The 15,201-nt window shown below is 42.7% G+C and overlaps 1 protein-coding gene across 9 annotated transcripts in view; it reads left to right on the plus strand.

Annotated features, from left to right (window-relative positions):
- WIPF3 (WAS/WASL interacting protein family member 3) overlaps positions 1–15,201 on the plus strand; it is a 157,000-nt gene that overhangs the window by 115,765 nt on the left and 26,034 nt on the right. For all 9 annotated transcript variants that reach the window (XR_008843957.1, XM_056519901.1, XM_056519898.1 and 6 more), the window contains 2 exons: positions 9,927–10,059; positions 11,096–11,215. Coding sequence is in view for 8 of the 9 variants with exons in the window: in XM_056519901.1 (XP_056375876.1) it covers positions 9,927–10,059; positions 11,096–11,215 (253 nt within the window). In the remaining variant the exon portion in view is untranslated. The remainder of the gene's footprint in view (positions 1–9,926; positions 10,060–11,095; positions 11,216–15,201) is intronic.

A 15,201-nucleotide genomic window follows, 5' to 3' on the forward strand; every position in this document is an offset into this window, starting at 1 on the left:
CACACTCAGTTTAATTTTACTTGTAAAATTGTTACAGATGTAAAACTAATACATTTAGGTGCAAGGGAATTCTTTAAGGCCGTTTTTACAAAAATAAATCTGTATTTAAGCACGTATTTTAGGAATTGTTATGGGATGTTAAAAGGTACTCCGGTGTAAAATATTTTTTTTAATCAACTGGTGCCAGAAAGTTGAACAGACTTTAAAATTACTTCTATAAAAAATCTTAATCTTTCAAGTACTTATCAGCTACTGTATGATACAGAGGAAGTTCTTTTCTTTTTTAATTTCCTTTCTGTCTGACCACAGTGCCCTCTGCTGACACCTCTATTCATGTCAGGAACTGTCTAGAGAAGGAGAGGTTTGCTATGGGGAATTGTTCTTGCTCTGGACAGTTCCTTAAATTGACAGAAGTGTCAGCAGAGAGCATCGTGGACAGACAAAAAAGAAATTAAAAAAGAAAAGAACTTCCTATGTAGTATACAGCAGCTGATAAGTACTGGAAGGATTAATTTTTAAATAGAAGTAATTTACAAATGACAAATTCTTAAAAAATTTTTTTTTTAAATGTCTAAACAAAATTGCCTAACCAAAAATGTTACAAAAGGCAGAAAAAGCCCCACTGAAAGTTTTAGATGTTTTTGTAGCCTCAAAAAGGTCCCAAAACATTGGTGGGAATGTAGACTAACACCTTGAACATGTGAGCACATGTAGACTTTTTATGTACACTTTTTGTAATGGAGTATATCTCCAGAAGTTTGAGCATTAAAGGGGTTATCCACCACAAGGTGACTTTAGTACGTACCTGGCAGGCAGTAATGGATTAGGAAGGATCTGCGCTTGTCTTGGGGCTAAATGGCTATGTCATGAGATCACCATAACACTGTGGCTAGCTTTTTGTGAACTTGTATTTCCTGTTTGACTTTTCTTTTTTTGACTATAAATACCACAATTCCATCTTCCTCCCTCCCACACATCAGCCACCCCACCCATTGAAACAAAAGACACTGGTTTTCAATCAGGGTGCCTACAGCTGTTGCATTAGTTGCAGATTGATCTCTCTCCTACCAAGTGATCCCTCCACCCATTGAAGCAGACAGGCTCCCTGTCATCAGCTGACTAGTGAGTCAGGTCTCGGCCGCATTGCAAGCTGGGAAAAATCTGAGACAACAGTCATTTTGTATGCTGTTAAAAATAAATAGTGGGGTATAAATCTCAGAAGAAGTGTGAGAAAACCGTCACACACAGGTACAGACACTATATTATGAACTACACTAACTTTACAGCCCCTGTAGCATAGTCAAATAAAAAAAAATCCTGGAATACCCCTTTAACCACTGTCACATTTATTTGTTATAGGTCCCATGTTTTACCTCCTTTTGTCAAGCAGTTTTTTCCCTTATGAGTGTTAGAGGATATAGAAAAGGAATTTCTCACGTTGAGCTTTGGGGAGGAGAGCTCGATTGGTGAATAGGTTACAACTTAAGCCATTATTAGGCCGGCTTCTCACTGCGTAATCTCCTGACGGACAAAATCCGTCCGCAGAGTCCGAGTGTGGGCAGTGTTGACTGAATTAGTCTGCGCTAGGACCGCTCAGACATTACCGTCATAGACATAGACGGGTACAATGTTCTAAAACACACAGTATGGGTATATGATGCCTGGCACCCAACATCAGTTAGATAGATGAGTCCCTTGGTGAGACAACTTAAATATATACTCTTAGAAATTCACCAATTAGGCTTAAGATAATAAAACTCAATTTTACCAGAATTTAGATTAATACACAATAGTATCCAAAAAAATTGTATGTGCTGGGATGGGGAAGTGGGGTACAGGTGACTATCTACACTGAAGGCCCTGCCTATCTAGGGAGGGGTCTCCTGGTGCCAAGTGTGGATAGGGTTAGGGGAAATAGATATTAACAATACATACAATTAGTGAGTAGAACCTCTCTTGCCAACGCATTTCGCCCAACGATGGTAAGGGCTCATGAGGGAGTGAGTGGGATACAAGACATTAAAGGGGTTGTGCGCTGCTGTTACGCCGAGCGCTCCGGGTCCCTGTTCCTCCCCGGAGCGCTTGCGGCGTTCACCTCCGTGCAGCGCCCCGGTCAGACCCGCTGACCGGGAGCGCTGCACTACTGTCTCCGGCGGGGATGCGACCCACGTAGCGGCACGCGCCTGCCTGCGGCTCGCATCCCAGTCTCCTCACCTGTCCTGTCCTCCGTCTGCTCAGTCCCGGCGCGCGCGGCCCCGCTCCCTAGGGTGCGCGCGCGCCGGCTCTCTGAGATTTAAAGGGCCAGTGCGCCATTGATTGGCGCCTGGCCCAATCAGTACCTGCACCTGTGTCCAGGCTTATTTTAACCTACTTCCCCTTCCTGTCCTGGCCGGATCTTGTTGCCTTGTGCCAGTGAAAGCGTTTTGTGTATGTTCCTAGCCTGTGTTCCAGACCTTCTGCTGTTGCCCCTGACTACAACCCTTGCTGCCTGCCCTGACCTTCTGCTACGTCCGACCTTGCTCTTGCCTTGTCCTTCTGTACCGCGCCAGTCTCAGCAGTCAGTGAGGTTGAGCCGCTACCGGTGGACACGACCTGGTTGCTACCGCCGCAGCAAGACCATCCCGCTTTGCGGCGGGCTCTGGCGAATACCAGTAGCAACTTAGAACCGGTCCACCGGTCCGGTCCACGCCAATCCCTCACTGACACAGAGGATCCACCACCAGCCTGCCGAATCCTGACAGCTGCCCTGGCTTTCGGAGCTCCGCACGCAGTGTCCGGAAGTTCATTACTCCGAACGCTGTGTGCGTGCTTCCGTGTTCGCGGCCATCGGGCGTGACGTCACGCCTGGCCCCCTCGTGACGTCACGCCCGCCCCCTCAATGAAAGTCTATGGGAAGGGGGTATGACCGCTGTCACACCCCCTTCCCATAGACTTTGGTAGAGGGGCCGGGTGTGACGTTACGCCCGGCGGCCGCGAACACGGAAGCCCGCACACAGCGTTCGGAGTAATGAACTTCCGGACGCTACGTGTGGAACTCCGAAAGCCAGGGCAGCGCACAACCCCTTTAAGAGATATAGAAATAATGAATAATAGCACATACAGGGTAGTAGTGTTAAAGATGTTAGTGCAGCGTCAGTTAGTAGTTGTCAGACAGTCTCCTAAGGTGTAGACTTAGGTCACAGTCAGTGTATTGTTTAAATTGGTAACCAATAGATATAGGTAGGGGAAAAAAAGTTGTATCAAAAACAACATTCCATAGATTAATGCAGACAGTTGTACAATCATCTCAATTGGACTCCTGAAATGTGTTCATGTCTACTGTTGGAAAAGTAAACAAAGAAGGAAATCCCAATGCATGAACTCCTAAGGTTAAAGGGGTACTCCGGTAGAATTTTTTTTTTTTTTTTTTTTATGAACTGGTGCCAGAAAGTTAAACAGATTTGTAAATTAGAAAAAATATATATGGGGGATATCCGCTCACCTGGGACTTGCGCGGATACCTCCAGACAAGTAGAAAAAAAGCAAAAAAAACGTCCGTCTTTATTCAGGGTTCTTCTTTAAAAGCCTTCACGGTGACAGACAAACAGTGAACATATAAAAAATGTAAAATATTGCACAAAAAGAGAGGGGTCCCAAGCATGTCCCAGTTCACAAACAGTGAACATATCAAAAATGTAAAATATTGCACAAAAAGAGAGGGGTCCCAAGCATGGCCCAGTTCACAAACAGTGAACATATCAAAAATGTAAAATATTGCACAAAAAGAGAGGGGTCCCAAGCATGGCCCAGCCATGCTTGGGACCCCTCTCTTTTTGTGCAATATTTAACATTTTTGATATGTTCACTGTTTGTCTGCCACCGTGAAGCCTTTTAAAGAAGAACCCTGAATAAAGACGGACGTTTTACTTCTACTTACTGGCTTTTTTTGCTTTTTTTTTAGATTTGTAAATTATTTCTATTAAAAAATCTTTATCCTTCCTGTACTTTTTAGCAGCTGTATGCTACCGAGGAAATTATGTTCTTTTTGAATTTCTTTTTTGTCTTGTCCTCAGTGCTCTCTGCTGACACCTGATGCCCGTATCAGTAACTGTCCAGAGCAGGAGAAAATCCCCATAGTAAACCTATACTGCTCTGGACAGTTCCTGATATGGGCATCAGGTGTCAGCAAAGAGCACTGTGGACAAGACAAAAAAGAAATTCAAAAAGAACCAAATTTCCTCTGTAGCATACAGCTGCTAAAGGGTAAAGATTTTTTAATAGAAGTAATTTACAAATCTGTTTAACTTTCTGGCACCAGTTGACTTATAAAGGCCTAAAAAAAAATGTTTTCCACCGGAGTACCCCTATAAAGATATATGACAAAATGCAAGCTGTCAGAGGGTAACTCGCTTACCAATTATGGTAAATTATTACAGATACAGCAGCTCATATTGCTTCCTTGAGTTATAAATAGGCTGACAGCTACAAGATCCAGGTAGGGACCATATAGTTGAGAACAGTGACCTAAAATGATGCATATACACATAATAAGAAACACAGAAAATAGATCACGAAAAACATATATACTCTCCATAGTGTCCATTTCTGGAAAAACACCAAAGAGGGGATCGGGAGGGCAGGGCAAAAGATGCGAGAATACATGTTTATTAGCTAAACTGTAGAGGATAAAGAAACCTCCCATCAGTACACCAGAAAATGACCTTAGTCATGGCATTGAATTAAAGGGTTTATCCAGGAAAAAACTATTTTTATATATCAACTGGCTCCAGAAAGTTAAACAGATTTGTAAATTACTTCTATTAAAAAAAACTTAATCCTTTCAGTACTTATGAGCTTCTGAAGTTAAGGTTGTTCTTTTTTGTCTAAGCGCTCTCTGATGACACGTGTCTCGGGAACCACCCAGTTTAGAAGCAAATCCCCATAGCAAACCTCTTCTAAACTGGGCGGTTCCCGAGACACGTGTCATCAGAGAGCACTTAGACAGAAAAGAACAACCTTAACTTCAGAAGCTCATAAGTACTGAAAGGATTAAGATTTTTTAATAGAAGTAATTTACAAATCTGTTTAACTTTCTGGAGCCAGTTGATATATTTAAAAAAAAGTTTTTTCCTGGATAACCCCTTTAAAGCCTGAAATACAGACCGCAGACTCACTGACCTTATGATGGATGATCACATAGGAATGGTAGGTAGCCAGACAAGTGAGCAGCCGCCAGGTGAGACAGATACAAGGAGCTGAAATTAACATAGTAGTAAGAACATGGCTGATAGAATATCAATGAAAGTAACTAGTGTGATAGAAAAACACAGTGTACAGACCTGGTGCCAGAATTCACATGTATACGCTGCCAATGGGACCGAGGACGCCGCTGGATGTGAGCCGCATGACGTCACATCCTGTATTGTGGAATGCAAACAGGCCTTCTATCCGCAATGGGACGCATGATGCGGTCTATCTCGGAAATAGATAAATTTAAAGGAAGTAGAAATGATAAAATCATAATGAAATTATGGGTATAAAATAGAAACATGCCTAATAGCTTGTTAGTAACTATAAAAGTAAGGTTTGTGTATAATGGTAATTCTGCATTAGTAATATGGACTCATAATTAGGAAAACTAGGAAAATGAGACGGTAAGTATATATAGGAGAGTATACATAAGCATATGATGCTGATGAATAAAGTAGATAGCCTAGACTAAAAGATAGTAGTCATAGGCTGGACCATTAGATATAGTATATTCAAAGAGATATTAGGCTAGACACCAGCCAACCTGCACTGCACAATAGATGATCATGATAAAGAATATGGGAATACCCCAAGGTAGTAATGATGATAAGGATAATGGCAGCTATAGTGGATGTAACTGGACTCTATAGGGGAAAGGGTATTTTGGAGGAGAGGAGGCGAAGAGATTAATTTCTAGTCAAATAAATGACGTAAATGAAAGTGCATCATTGAGGACAAGAGGGGTCACCATCCAAAGACGGTATATCCATCTGGCCTCCATTTGAAGAAGTCTTTTGTCAAAATCACCACTCCTGCCATCAGTTTTCAATGTCTCAATGGCCTGGAATGAGACGTCAAGGGGGGAGGCGGCATGATGAAGGTGCATATGATTAGAGAGGGTTTTGTCCCTTCTATTTTTAATGTCTCCTATATGTTCAAGGATGCGGCGTCGAAATTGTCTATGTGTCTTGCCCACGTAATCTTTTGGGCAGGGGCAGGATGCCAAGTAAACTACCCCTGCCATTTTACAGTTGGCATAGTTAAAGATCTTAAAGTCCTGATTGTCAGTATATCTTCTAAAGGCCTTAGAGAATTTGATGTATTCACAAGCCTAGCAGCTACCGCATCTAAAAGTGCCTTTTATATTGTGGTCTAGCCAAGTGGATTTCATTGGGGGTGCAAAATGGCTGTGGACTAACAGATCATTAAAGGGGTACTCCGGTGAAAACCTTTTTTCTTTTAAATCAACTGGTGGCAGAAAGTTAAACATATTTGTAAATTACTTCTATTAAAAAATCTTAATCCTTCCAGTACTTATTAGCTGCTGAATGCTACAGAGGAAATTCCTTTCTTTTTGGAACACTGATGACATCGCGAGCACAGTGCTCTCTGCTGACATCTCTGTCCATTTTAGCAACCATGCATAGCAGATGTATGCTATAAGGGCAGCATGGTGGCTCAGTGGTTAGCACTGCTGCCTTACAGTGCTGGGGACTTGGGTTCAAATCCCACTAAGGATTACAATAAATAAAGCGTTATTATTATTATTATTATAATAACGTCAGCAGAGAGAAGTGTGCTCGTGATGTCATCAGAGAGCATTCCAAAAATAAAAGAATTTCCTCTGTAGTATTCAGTAGCTAATAAGTACAGGAAGGATTAAGATTTTTTTAATAGAAGTAATTTACAAATAAGTTTAACTTTCTGCCACCAGTTGATTTAAAAGAAAAAAGGTTTTCACTGGAGTACCCCTTTAAGATTCCTTGCCCTTCTGTATGTAATGATAGTCCTATCTTCACTGAACTCGCCCACCAACGGGTCAGCTTTTAGAATGGACCAAAACTGATTAATAATTTGTTGCTGCATCGAACGTGGCGATGATGCGTGGTAAAGTGGTGGTAATGTCGTTTCTTTCCCTAGGTCATAGGAGGTCTACTCTCTCCTTTTGTTGTGCACTTTGGTAGGCGTTTCTAAGAATCCTATCAGGGTATCCCCTGTCTTTAAATCGAGATCTCAATTTTTTTAGCTTCAGTTTTAAAAGTGGATTCTGAGGAGCAATTTCTTCGAATACGGTAATATTGGCCCTTGGGTATGCCTCTTTTTAGAGGCGTGGGATGATGGCTCTCCCATCTTAGCAGGTTGTTCCCTGCTGTGGGTTTCCTAAAGACTCTTGTATTAAGTCCACCACTCTCATTACATTCGCAAACTACATCCAAAAAATTGAGAGTATTCCTATTTATTTTGGGGGTAAATTTAAGGCCTATGTTGTTATTATTAAGTGCCATTACAAATTCTTTAAATGATTCTGATGTTCCAGACCAAATAATAGCTATATCATCAATATAGCATGCTCAAAAAACTATGGTATTGGGAGTGGTGGTCCCCAAAGACAATAGTCTCCTCCCACCAACCCAGGAGCATATTGGCATAGGTGGGGGTCACTGGGGACCCCATTGCCATGCCCCTAAGTTGGTGGTAGATCCTGTTATTAAAAATGAAGAAATTGTGCGTTAGGATAAACAAAAGTAATGACAAAATAAATTGATTGTGTGCGACTAAGTGAACACTCCTACTTTTTAGGTAGAATTCGGTGGCAGCCAGACCAGCAGAGTGAGGTACAATGTTCTGGCAGAATGTTCCGAGGGGATTTTCCGGGTGCAAAGTCTGCCTCGAAAACTCTGCAGTGTGCAGCGGAATCCCATATTTCCTAGTGTGAACCCTGCCTAATAGTTAACAATGATTCTTATTAGCTGCTGTATTGATATCTCATGCTGCGGCAGACTTGGGCCATTCATTAGAATAGTCATATGTAATACCACACTTTTCCCTGTATTGGCCACTGCAGGTGATTAGCTGACCACAACCTCAGCCTGTGAGCCCTCAGCTCGCCATGTCATCTCACATATAAGCTTTTGTGTGTGCCCAGACAATCCCATTGAAGTCAAGTAGAGCATTATGTTTTACTTGAAATGAGAAGCTTACTTCTAGCAGAATAAATGTTGTGGTTTCTGTAGATGAAACCGGAGGCTATGTGGGCAAAAAAAAAAAAAAAAGGTATTATAAAACAATCACCAGCAATTCACAGGAGAACTTTGTCAGTGTTTTGTCAAGTAATAACTGGCCAAATTGGAAAAAGAGACCATGTACATTGCATTTAAAAACATGCTTAAAGGGGCATTGCCACCTGGACATTAATGGCATATCCACATATAAGCCACAAATATCTGATAGATATGGGTCTCACCTTTTGGCACACACATCGTCATGTTCTGGGGTAGGGATCAGTGCACACATGAGCTTGCCCCAAACCACTGTCCCTACTTACTTAGGCAATCCGCCCTAAACAGCGGCCTCCAACTGGATGCTAAGTGCACGGGGTGTCAGGGAAGTCAGACAGGACAGGTCAGCAACACACGGGCAGAAATAGGTACAGACTCAGCAAATGAAGGGTGAACCAGGGACACAACCAGGGTCAAAACCATGATCAGAGTCAGAACAAGTAAAGATCAATCTAGGAGGGTTGTGTAGTACGCAGTCAGCAGGCCAAGGCATGGTCAGGTCCCATCAGATAAAGTCAGATACAGTGCAGTTTAAAAATCCGATCGCTGGAAGGTGGGAGTGCCAACGCCACAGCTAATTGGCCCGGCACTCACACCTCCATATTGGCTAGGCCTGCAGTGTCACTCAGTGACAAACGGTCATGCAGGGCACCTACAGTGATTCCAGATGAATTTGCCCCTGGCTTGTGTCAGCCTGTTAGTGGCCAACAGAGGTGCCAGGAAGTTAAACCACCGAGCCAGCTGTATTACGTAATTTATGCACTTCCCAGTTACTTTATTGGGTGTTGTGGACAGGGGACTAATTTCAATAGGAGTTACACAAACTGTATTAAAATCTGACTTGGTTGTTTTTTGCTTCCCAATCACCTCTGGTGAAGCTGGGGTGCCCTTGTTCTTAAGATATTTGCGGGTCCCTGAGGTGGGACCTGTATCTATGAAATATTTATTGCATATCCTGTGGCTATGACATCAATGTTGAAATGGAACAAACTGTTCTGAATGCTGGAGTCGGGAGCTTGTGATGTCATAGCCCCGCCCCCTCATGATGTCACGCCCCGCCACCTCAATGCAAGTCTATGAGAGGGGGCATGACGGCTGTCGTGCCCCCCCATAGACTTGCATTGAGGGGGCGGGGTGTGATGTCATGAGGGGGCGGGGCTATGACATCACAAGCTCCCGACTCCAGCGTTTGGAACAATTTGTTCCAAACGCTGAGCAACGGAGTAACCCTTTAAGGGGAAAGTGGACTATATGGTTTAGGGACAGAATCAAGGTAAAGAATAATATGGTGTTCTTTTATATTTGTTGTTGTAAAACTACTAAACAATGTAATATTTGATAAGTATTACTGAAATCCTTGTTTATATTTGTAATTTACATATCTTTATAAGGGGGGGGGGGAGTTATAACAAAAACTGTATCTTTGATAATATTTGTTTAGGTGATCTATATTTCAATGAAATGTTTGCTCCAAATGAAATTTTGGATTGTATGGAAAGATCACGTATGTAATTGTACATAAACTTAATTTTATATGATATGTAATAGAAATGAAAATTTTTTATTGTAATATTTATATGTACACTACTATATACCTATAATAGAGAACTATTTAAAATAAAAAATATTTCTTTACAGGGCCGATCAGCACCTCCGAAACTGAAGCAGGAGACAGGAGGAGGAGGGAGAACTGCATTGCTGTCAGACATTCATAAAGGGGCACGCTTAAGGAAAGTAGAGGTCAATGATCGGAGTGCTCCAGTAATTGACGGTGAGTGTGTTCAGCCAACTCAGTAATGGAAGAGGCAGAAGACTACAGATTTTATTGTTCTCTAGTGTACTATCTTTCTGATCAACTCAATATGCCACTTATCTGGCCACAGTCAGCTAATACGCTTTGCTAAAAGCTGCCTTACTTGAAAATCTGGATTCCAGCTCCAAAGGGCAGAGTTTATAGCATGGCAAAGCAAATAGTCTTGTTTACTTTATTATGATGGGAAAATAACTGTTTACATGTAGAGGTAGGAGACAAAAGCAAGAGCAGGATATGTTCAACCTAGTAGTGGAAATTGCTATTCATTGAAAAAAAGAATTCAACCAAGACAACCTCTTCCTATAGGTTTGTCTTCTTATTAGAATGCCCTATTTTAGAGCCGACTGACTAACCACAGCTTCCCTTGGTGATATCAGCTGAATGTTTAGGTTCTGTTATGATAAGCTGATCGCATACTGTCTTTTGGAGAGGAGTTAATCTTGAAGATCCATCGTAGTTGCATTTTTTATGAGTATTGACTCATTTATTGGCCAAGTTAAACACCTGCCAGAGGATCGTATAACAGTGAAGTCCTCAAGTTCTCGTCATTGTTGTAATGGTTGGGAAAACTTGAGCACGTTGAGTTCACCTGCAGCGCCATCACAAAGGAAATGAAGCATTATATGCTGACTATTGAAATCAATGGCCAGTCTGTGTATTATAGACTTCAGCAAATTGATGAAAGTTCTCAATGAGAAACTCGTTTCTATTACATCAGAATGCACGGATAATGAGTTTTCTAAACAAGACACAACCTGTGTAATACAGAATGTTAATTGTTTATGAATAAATGGTAATAATGTCAACCGCAATATACAGGAAAGGACTATCTCTTTATAGACATAATGTACTTCTGAATTTACATTTGCTATTAAACGTGGCTTGGGGAACTATAAAAATCTGCGTGAGAGCAATATTACTTGCTTGGAAACATTGAAAATCACATTTAGATATAAATGTTTAATTGTGTTTTCTATATTACTTTTTTGGACAGGTGCCAAGAAAAATGGTGGCACAGGAAATGGTAGGAGTGCAATTGCTCCACCTGCTGGTGGACTTTTTGCTGCAGGATTTCCAGTGCTTAAGCCTTCAGGCCAAAGGGAGGCAACAGCAGGTAACAATAGGAAAATAGATTTACTTTAAAGAGCTTGTCCTCTTTGATCAATTGTCACCTTATTAAAGGCTATGAACACATTTTCACTAAAATATTTATAATTTATTTTCTAAATGCAAAAATAAACATTTTTGTGAATAGTCACTGTAAAAAAATGTGCTGTAGAGTGTGTAATTCCTTCACCCAGCTAGTTGTCCTGATGTTTTCAACATAGAAAGCACAAAGCTGCTGTGTCAATTCTCTGTTCTCTTCCTCTTCCTTCTGCCAGTGTTAATGTGGTCATATATTTTCAATAACTATGTGCTATTGCTCCTGACTTTTATATACACATAAAGGTACAGCATGGCCAAACATTCATGTGTTCTCTATAGGGAGGGTTAAGCCACTGCCAGACAGCTGGTGCCAGCTTATCTTTCCCAGAAAAATAGGGTTGGGTGTTAAAAATCTAACACGCCCAACCCTTGTCTCCACAGACATCATCTTTTGGCAGGTTCAGTCGACTTTAGTTTCAGATGTTTGGGCACCTTTAGAGATAGCAGTTGGGAGGGGGAGCAGGTTGTACTCCAACCCCCTGGATAGGGGATAAAATTTCTAGGGGCGGAGTACCCCTTTAACCACTTAGGGACCAAGGGCGTACAGGTACGCCTTGGCTCCCTGGTACTTAAAGAGGTACTCTTGTGGAAAACTTTTATGGCAACTGGTGCCATAAAGTTAAACAGATTTGTAAATTACTTCTATTAAAAAATCTTAATCCTTCCAGTACTTATTAGCTGTTGAATACTAGAGAGGAAATGGTTTTCTTTTTGGAACACAGAGCTCTCTGCTTACATCATGACCACAGTGCTCTCTGCTGACATATCTGTCCATTTTAAGAACTGAGTAGGAGACAATCCCCTTAGCAAACATATGCTGCTCTGGACAGTTCCTAAAATGGACAGAGATGTCAGCAGAGAGCACTGTGGTCATGATGTCAGCAGAGAGCTCTGTGTTCCAAAAAGAAAACCATTTCCTCTGTAGTATACAGACCCTAAAAAGTACTGGAAAGATTAAGATTTTTTAATAGAAGTAATTTACAAATCTGTTTAACTTTCTGGCACCAATTGATTTAAAAAAAATAAAATTCCACGGGGGAACCCCTTTAAGGACCAAGGGGGTAACTTCTGATATCTATCAGCAGGCACCTTGTGCAAATGCCCAGGGGGGTCCTGAGACCCCCCCATGTCGGCAATCGCCGCAAATCGCTGGTGAATTCACACCAGCAATTTGCGGCGATTCCGGGTCATACTGGTCTCCAATGACCCGGTGACCTAGAAAATAAGGGGGATCGGGGTTGTCCAAGACACCGACGAATCCCCCGAAGGGATAGGAGTGAGGTGGCAGGGGTGCCACCCCTTCTATCCCTGCTGTTGGTCCTTCAAAAGCGACGACCAATTGCAGATCGGGGGCAGGGGGTTTAACGTTCGGTTCCCCCGCTCTACCCTCCCACTGTTGACCGGGCAGAATGGTGGAACTGAAATGGACCGGTTCCGAAGGTCCACTTACCCATCGGTGGTGGCGATCGGCGGCAGCAGAGGACGGCGATGCGGCTTCCTGGATCCTACAGAAGCCGTGAGTTGCCTAGCAACATCTGGAGGGCTACAGTCTGAGACCACTATACAGTGGTCTCTAAACTGTAGCTCTCCAGATGTTTCAAAACTACAGCTCCCAGCATGCCCAGACAGCTGTTTGGGCATGCTGGGATTTGTAGTTTTGCAACATCTGGAGGGCTACAGTTTAGAGATCACTGTACAGTGGTCTCTAAACTGTAGCCCTCCAGATGTTGCAAAACCAAAACTGAAAATCCCAGCATGCCCAAACAGCAAACAGCTGTCTCGGCTTGGTGGGAGCTTACCTCCAGCTGTTGCATACCTACATCTCCCAGCATGCCCTTCGGCGATCAGTACATGCTGGGAGTTGTAGTTTTGCTTGAGGCACACGGGTTGGAAAATACTGAGTTGGGTAACAGAACCTAACTGAAGGTTTTCCAACTAGTGTGCCTCCAGCTTTTGCAAAAGTACAACTCCCATCATGCACGTTCTGTCAGTGCATGCTGGAAGTTGTAGTTTTGAAACAGCTGTAGGTTTGCTCCCCCCCTATGTGAATGTACAGGGTACATTCACATGGGCGGGCTTACAGTGAGTTTCCTGATTCAAGTTTGAGCTGCAACAAATTTTTCGCCGCAGCGCAAACTCCTAGCGGTAAACTCACCGTAACCCCCCGCCAGTGTGAATGTACCCTAAAAACACTACACTACACTAACACATAATAAAGGGTAAAACACTACATATACACCCCTTACACTGTCCCCCCCCCCCCCATAAAAATGAAAAACTTATCGTAATGTTTCCAAAACAGAGCCTCCAGCTGTTGCAAAACAACAACTCCCAGCATTCCGGACAGCCACTGACTGTCCAGGCATGCTGGGAGTTTAGCAACAGCTGGAGGCACCCTGTTTGGGAATCACTGGTGTAGAATACCCCTATGTCCACCCCTATGCAATCCCTAATTTAGGCCTCAAATGCGCATGGCGCTCTCTCACTTCGGAGCCCTGTCGTATTTCAAGGAAACAGTTTAGGGCCACATATGTGGAATTTCCGTACTCCGGTGAAATTGCACTACAAATTTTGGGGGGCTTTTTCTCCTTTTACCCCTTATGAAAAGGAAAGTTGGGGTCTACATCAGCCTGTTAGTGTAAAAAAATTAAAACATTTACACTAACATGCTGGTGTTACCCCATACTTTTTATTTTTACAAGCGGTAAAAGGAAAAAAAATTATAATTTGTAATGCAATTTCTCCTGTGTACAGAAATACCCCATATGTGGGTGTAAAATGCTCTGCGGATGCACAACAAGGCTCAAGAGTGAGAGCGCACCATGTACATTTGAGGCCTAAATTGGTGATTTGCACAGGGGTGGCTGATTTTACAGTGATTCTGACATAAACACAAAAAAATAAATACCCACGTGTGACCCCATTTTGAAAACTACACCCCTCATGGACCATAACAAGTGAGCCTTAAAGGGGTATTCCAGGCAAAAACTTTTTTTTATATATATCAACTGGCTCCGGAAAGTTAAACAGATTTGTAAATTACTTCTATTAAAAAATCTTAATCCTTTCAATAGTCATTAGCTTCTGAAGTTAAGTTGCTGTTTTCTGTCTAACTGCTTTCTGATGACTCTCGTCCCAGGAGCTATGCAGCTCCTATGGGGATATTTTCCCATCATGCACAGCTCCCGGGACGTGACATCATCATTGAGCAGTTAGACAGAAAACTTCAGAAGCTAATAACTATTGGAAGGATTAAGATTTTTTAATAGAAGTAATTTACAAATCTGATTAGGAAAATTCACTAGCGCTGGATGAATTTGGATGTGATCAGTGGCTGGACTGCTGCTTGGCCAATAGATGTGCTCCCCTGATAATGCACACCAATATATAGTGGATATAGCAAAAAGTATTATTGAATTGGCAAGCGCTGAATCAGACACATGTCTATTAAAGCTAGGTGGTAGGGACTAACCTGATGATGCTGTAGAAGGAGGGAGAGATCCTGATGATATAGATGGAACTGTGAGTGGTGTGAGGGAGTGCTCACCTGGTGACCAAAAATTAAAACACAGTGACTGGATTATTGTCACGATGCCGGCTGGCAGGTAGTGGATCCTCTGTGCCAGAGAGGGATTGGCGTGGACCGTGCTAGAGGATCGGTTCTAAGTCACTACTGGTTTTCACCAGAGCCCGCCGCAAAGCGGGATGGTCTTGCTGCGGCGGTAGTGACCAGGTCGTATCCCCTAGCAACGGCTCAACCTCTCTGGCTGCTGAAGATAGGCGCGGTACAAGGGAGTAGACAGAAGCAAGGTCGGACGTAGCAGAAGGTCGGGGCAGGCAGCAAGGATCGTAGTCAGGGGCAACGGCAGAAGGTCTGGAATCACAGGCAAGGAA

This window comes from Hyla sarda, chromosome 5 (assembly GCF_029499605.1).
Source record: "Hyla sarda isolate aHylSar1 chromosome 5, aHylSar1.hap1, whole genome shotgun sequence".
NCBI lineage: Eukaryota > Metazoa > Chordata > Amphibia > Anura > Hylidae > Hyla > Hyla sarda.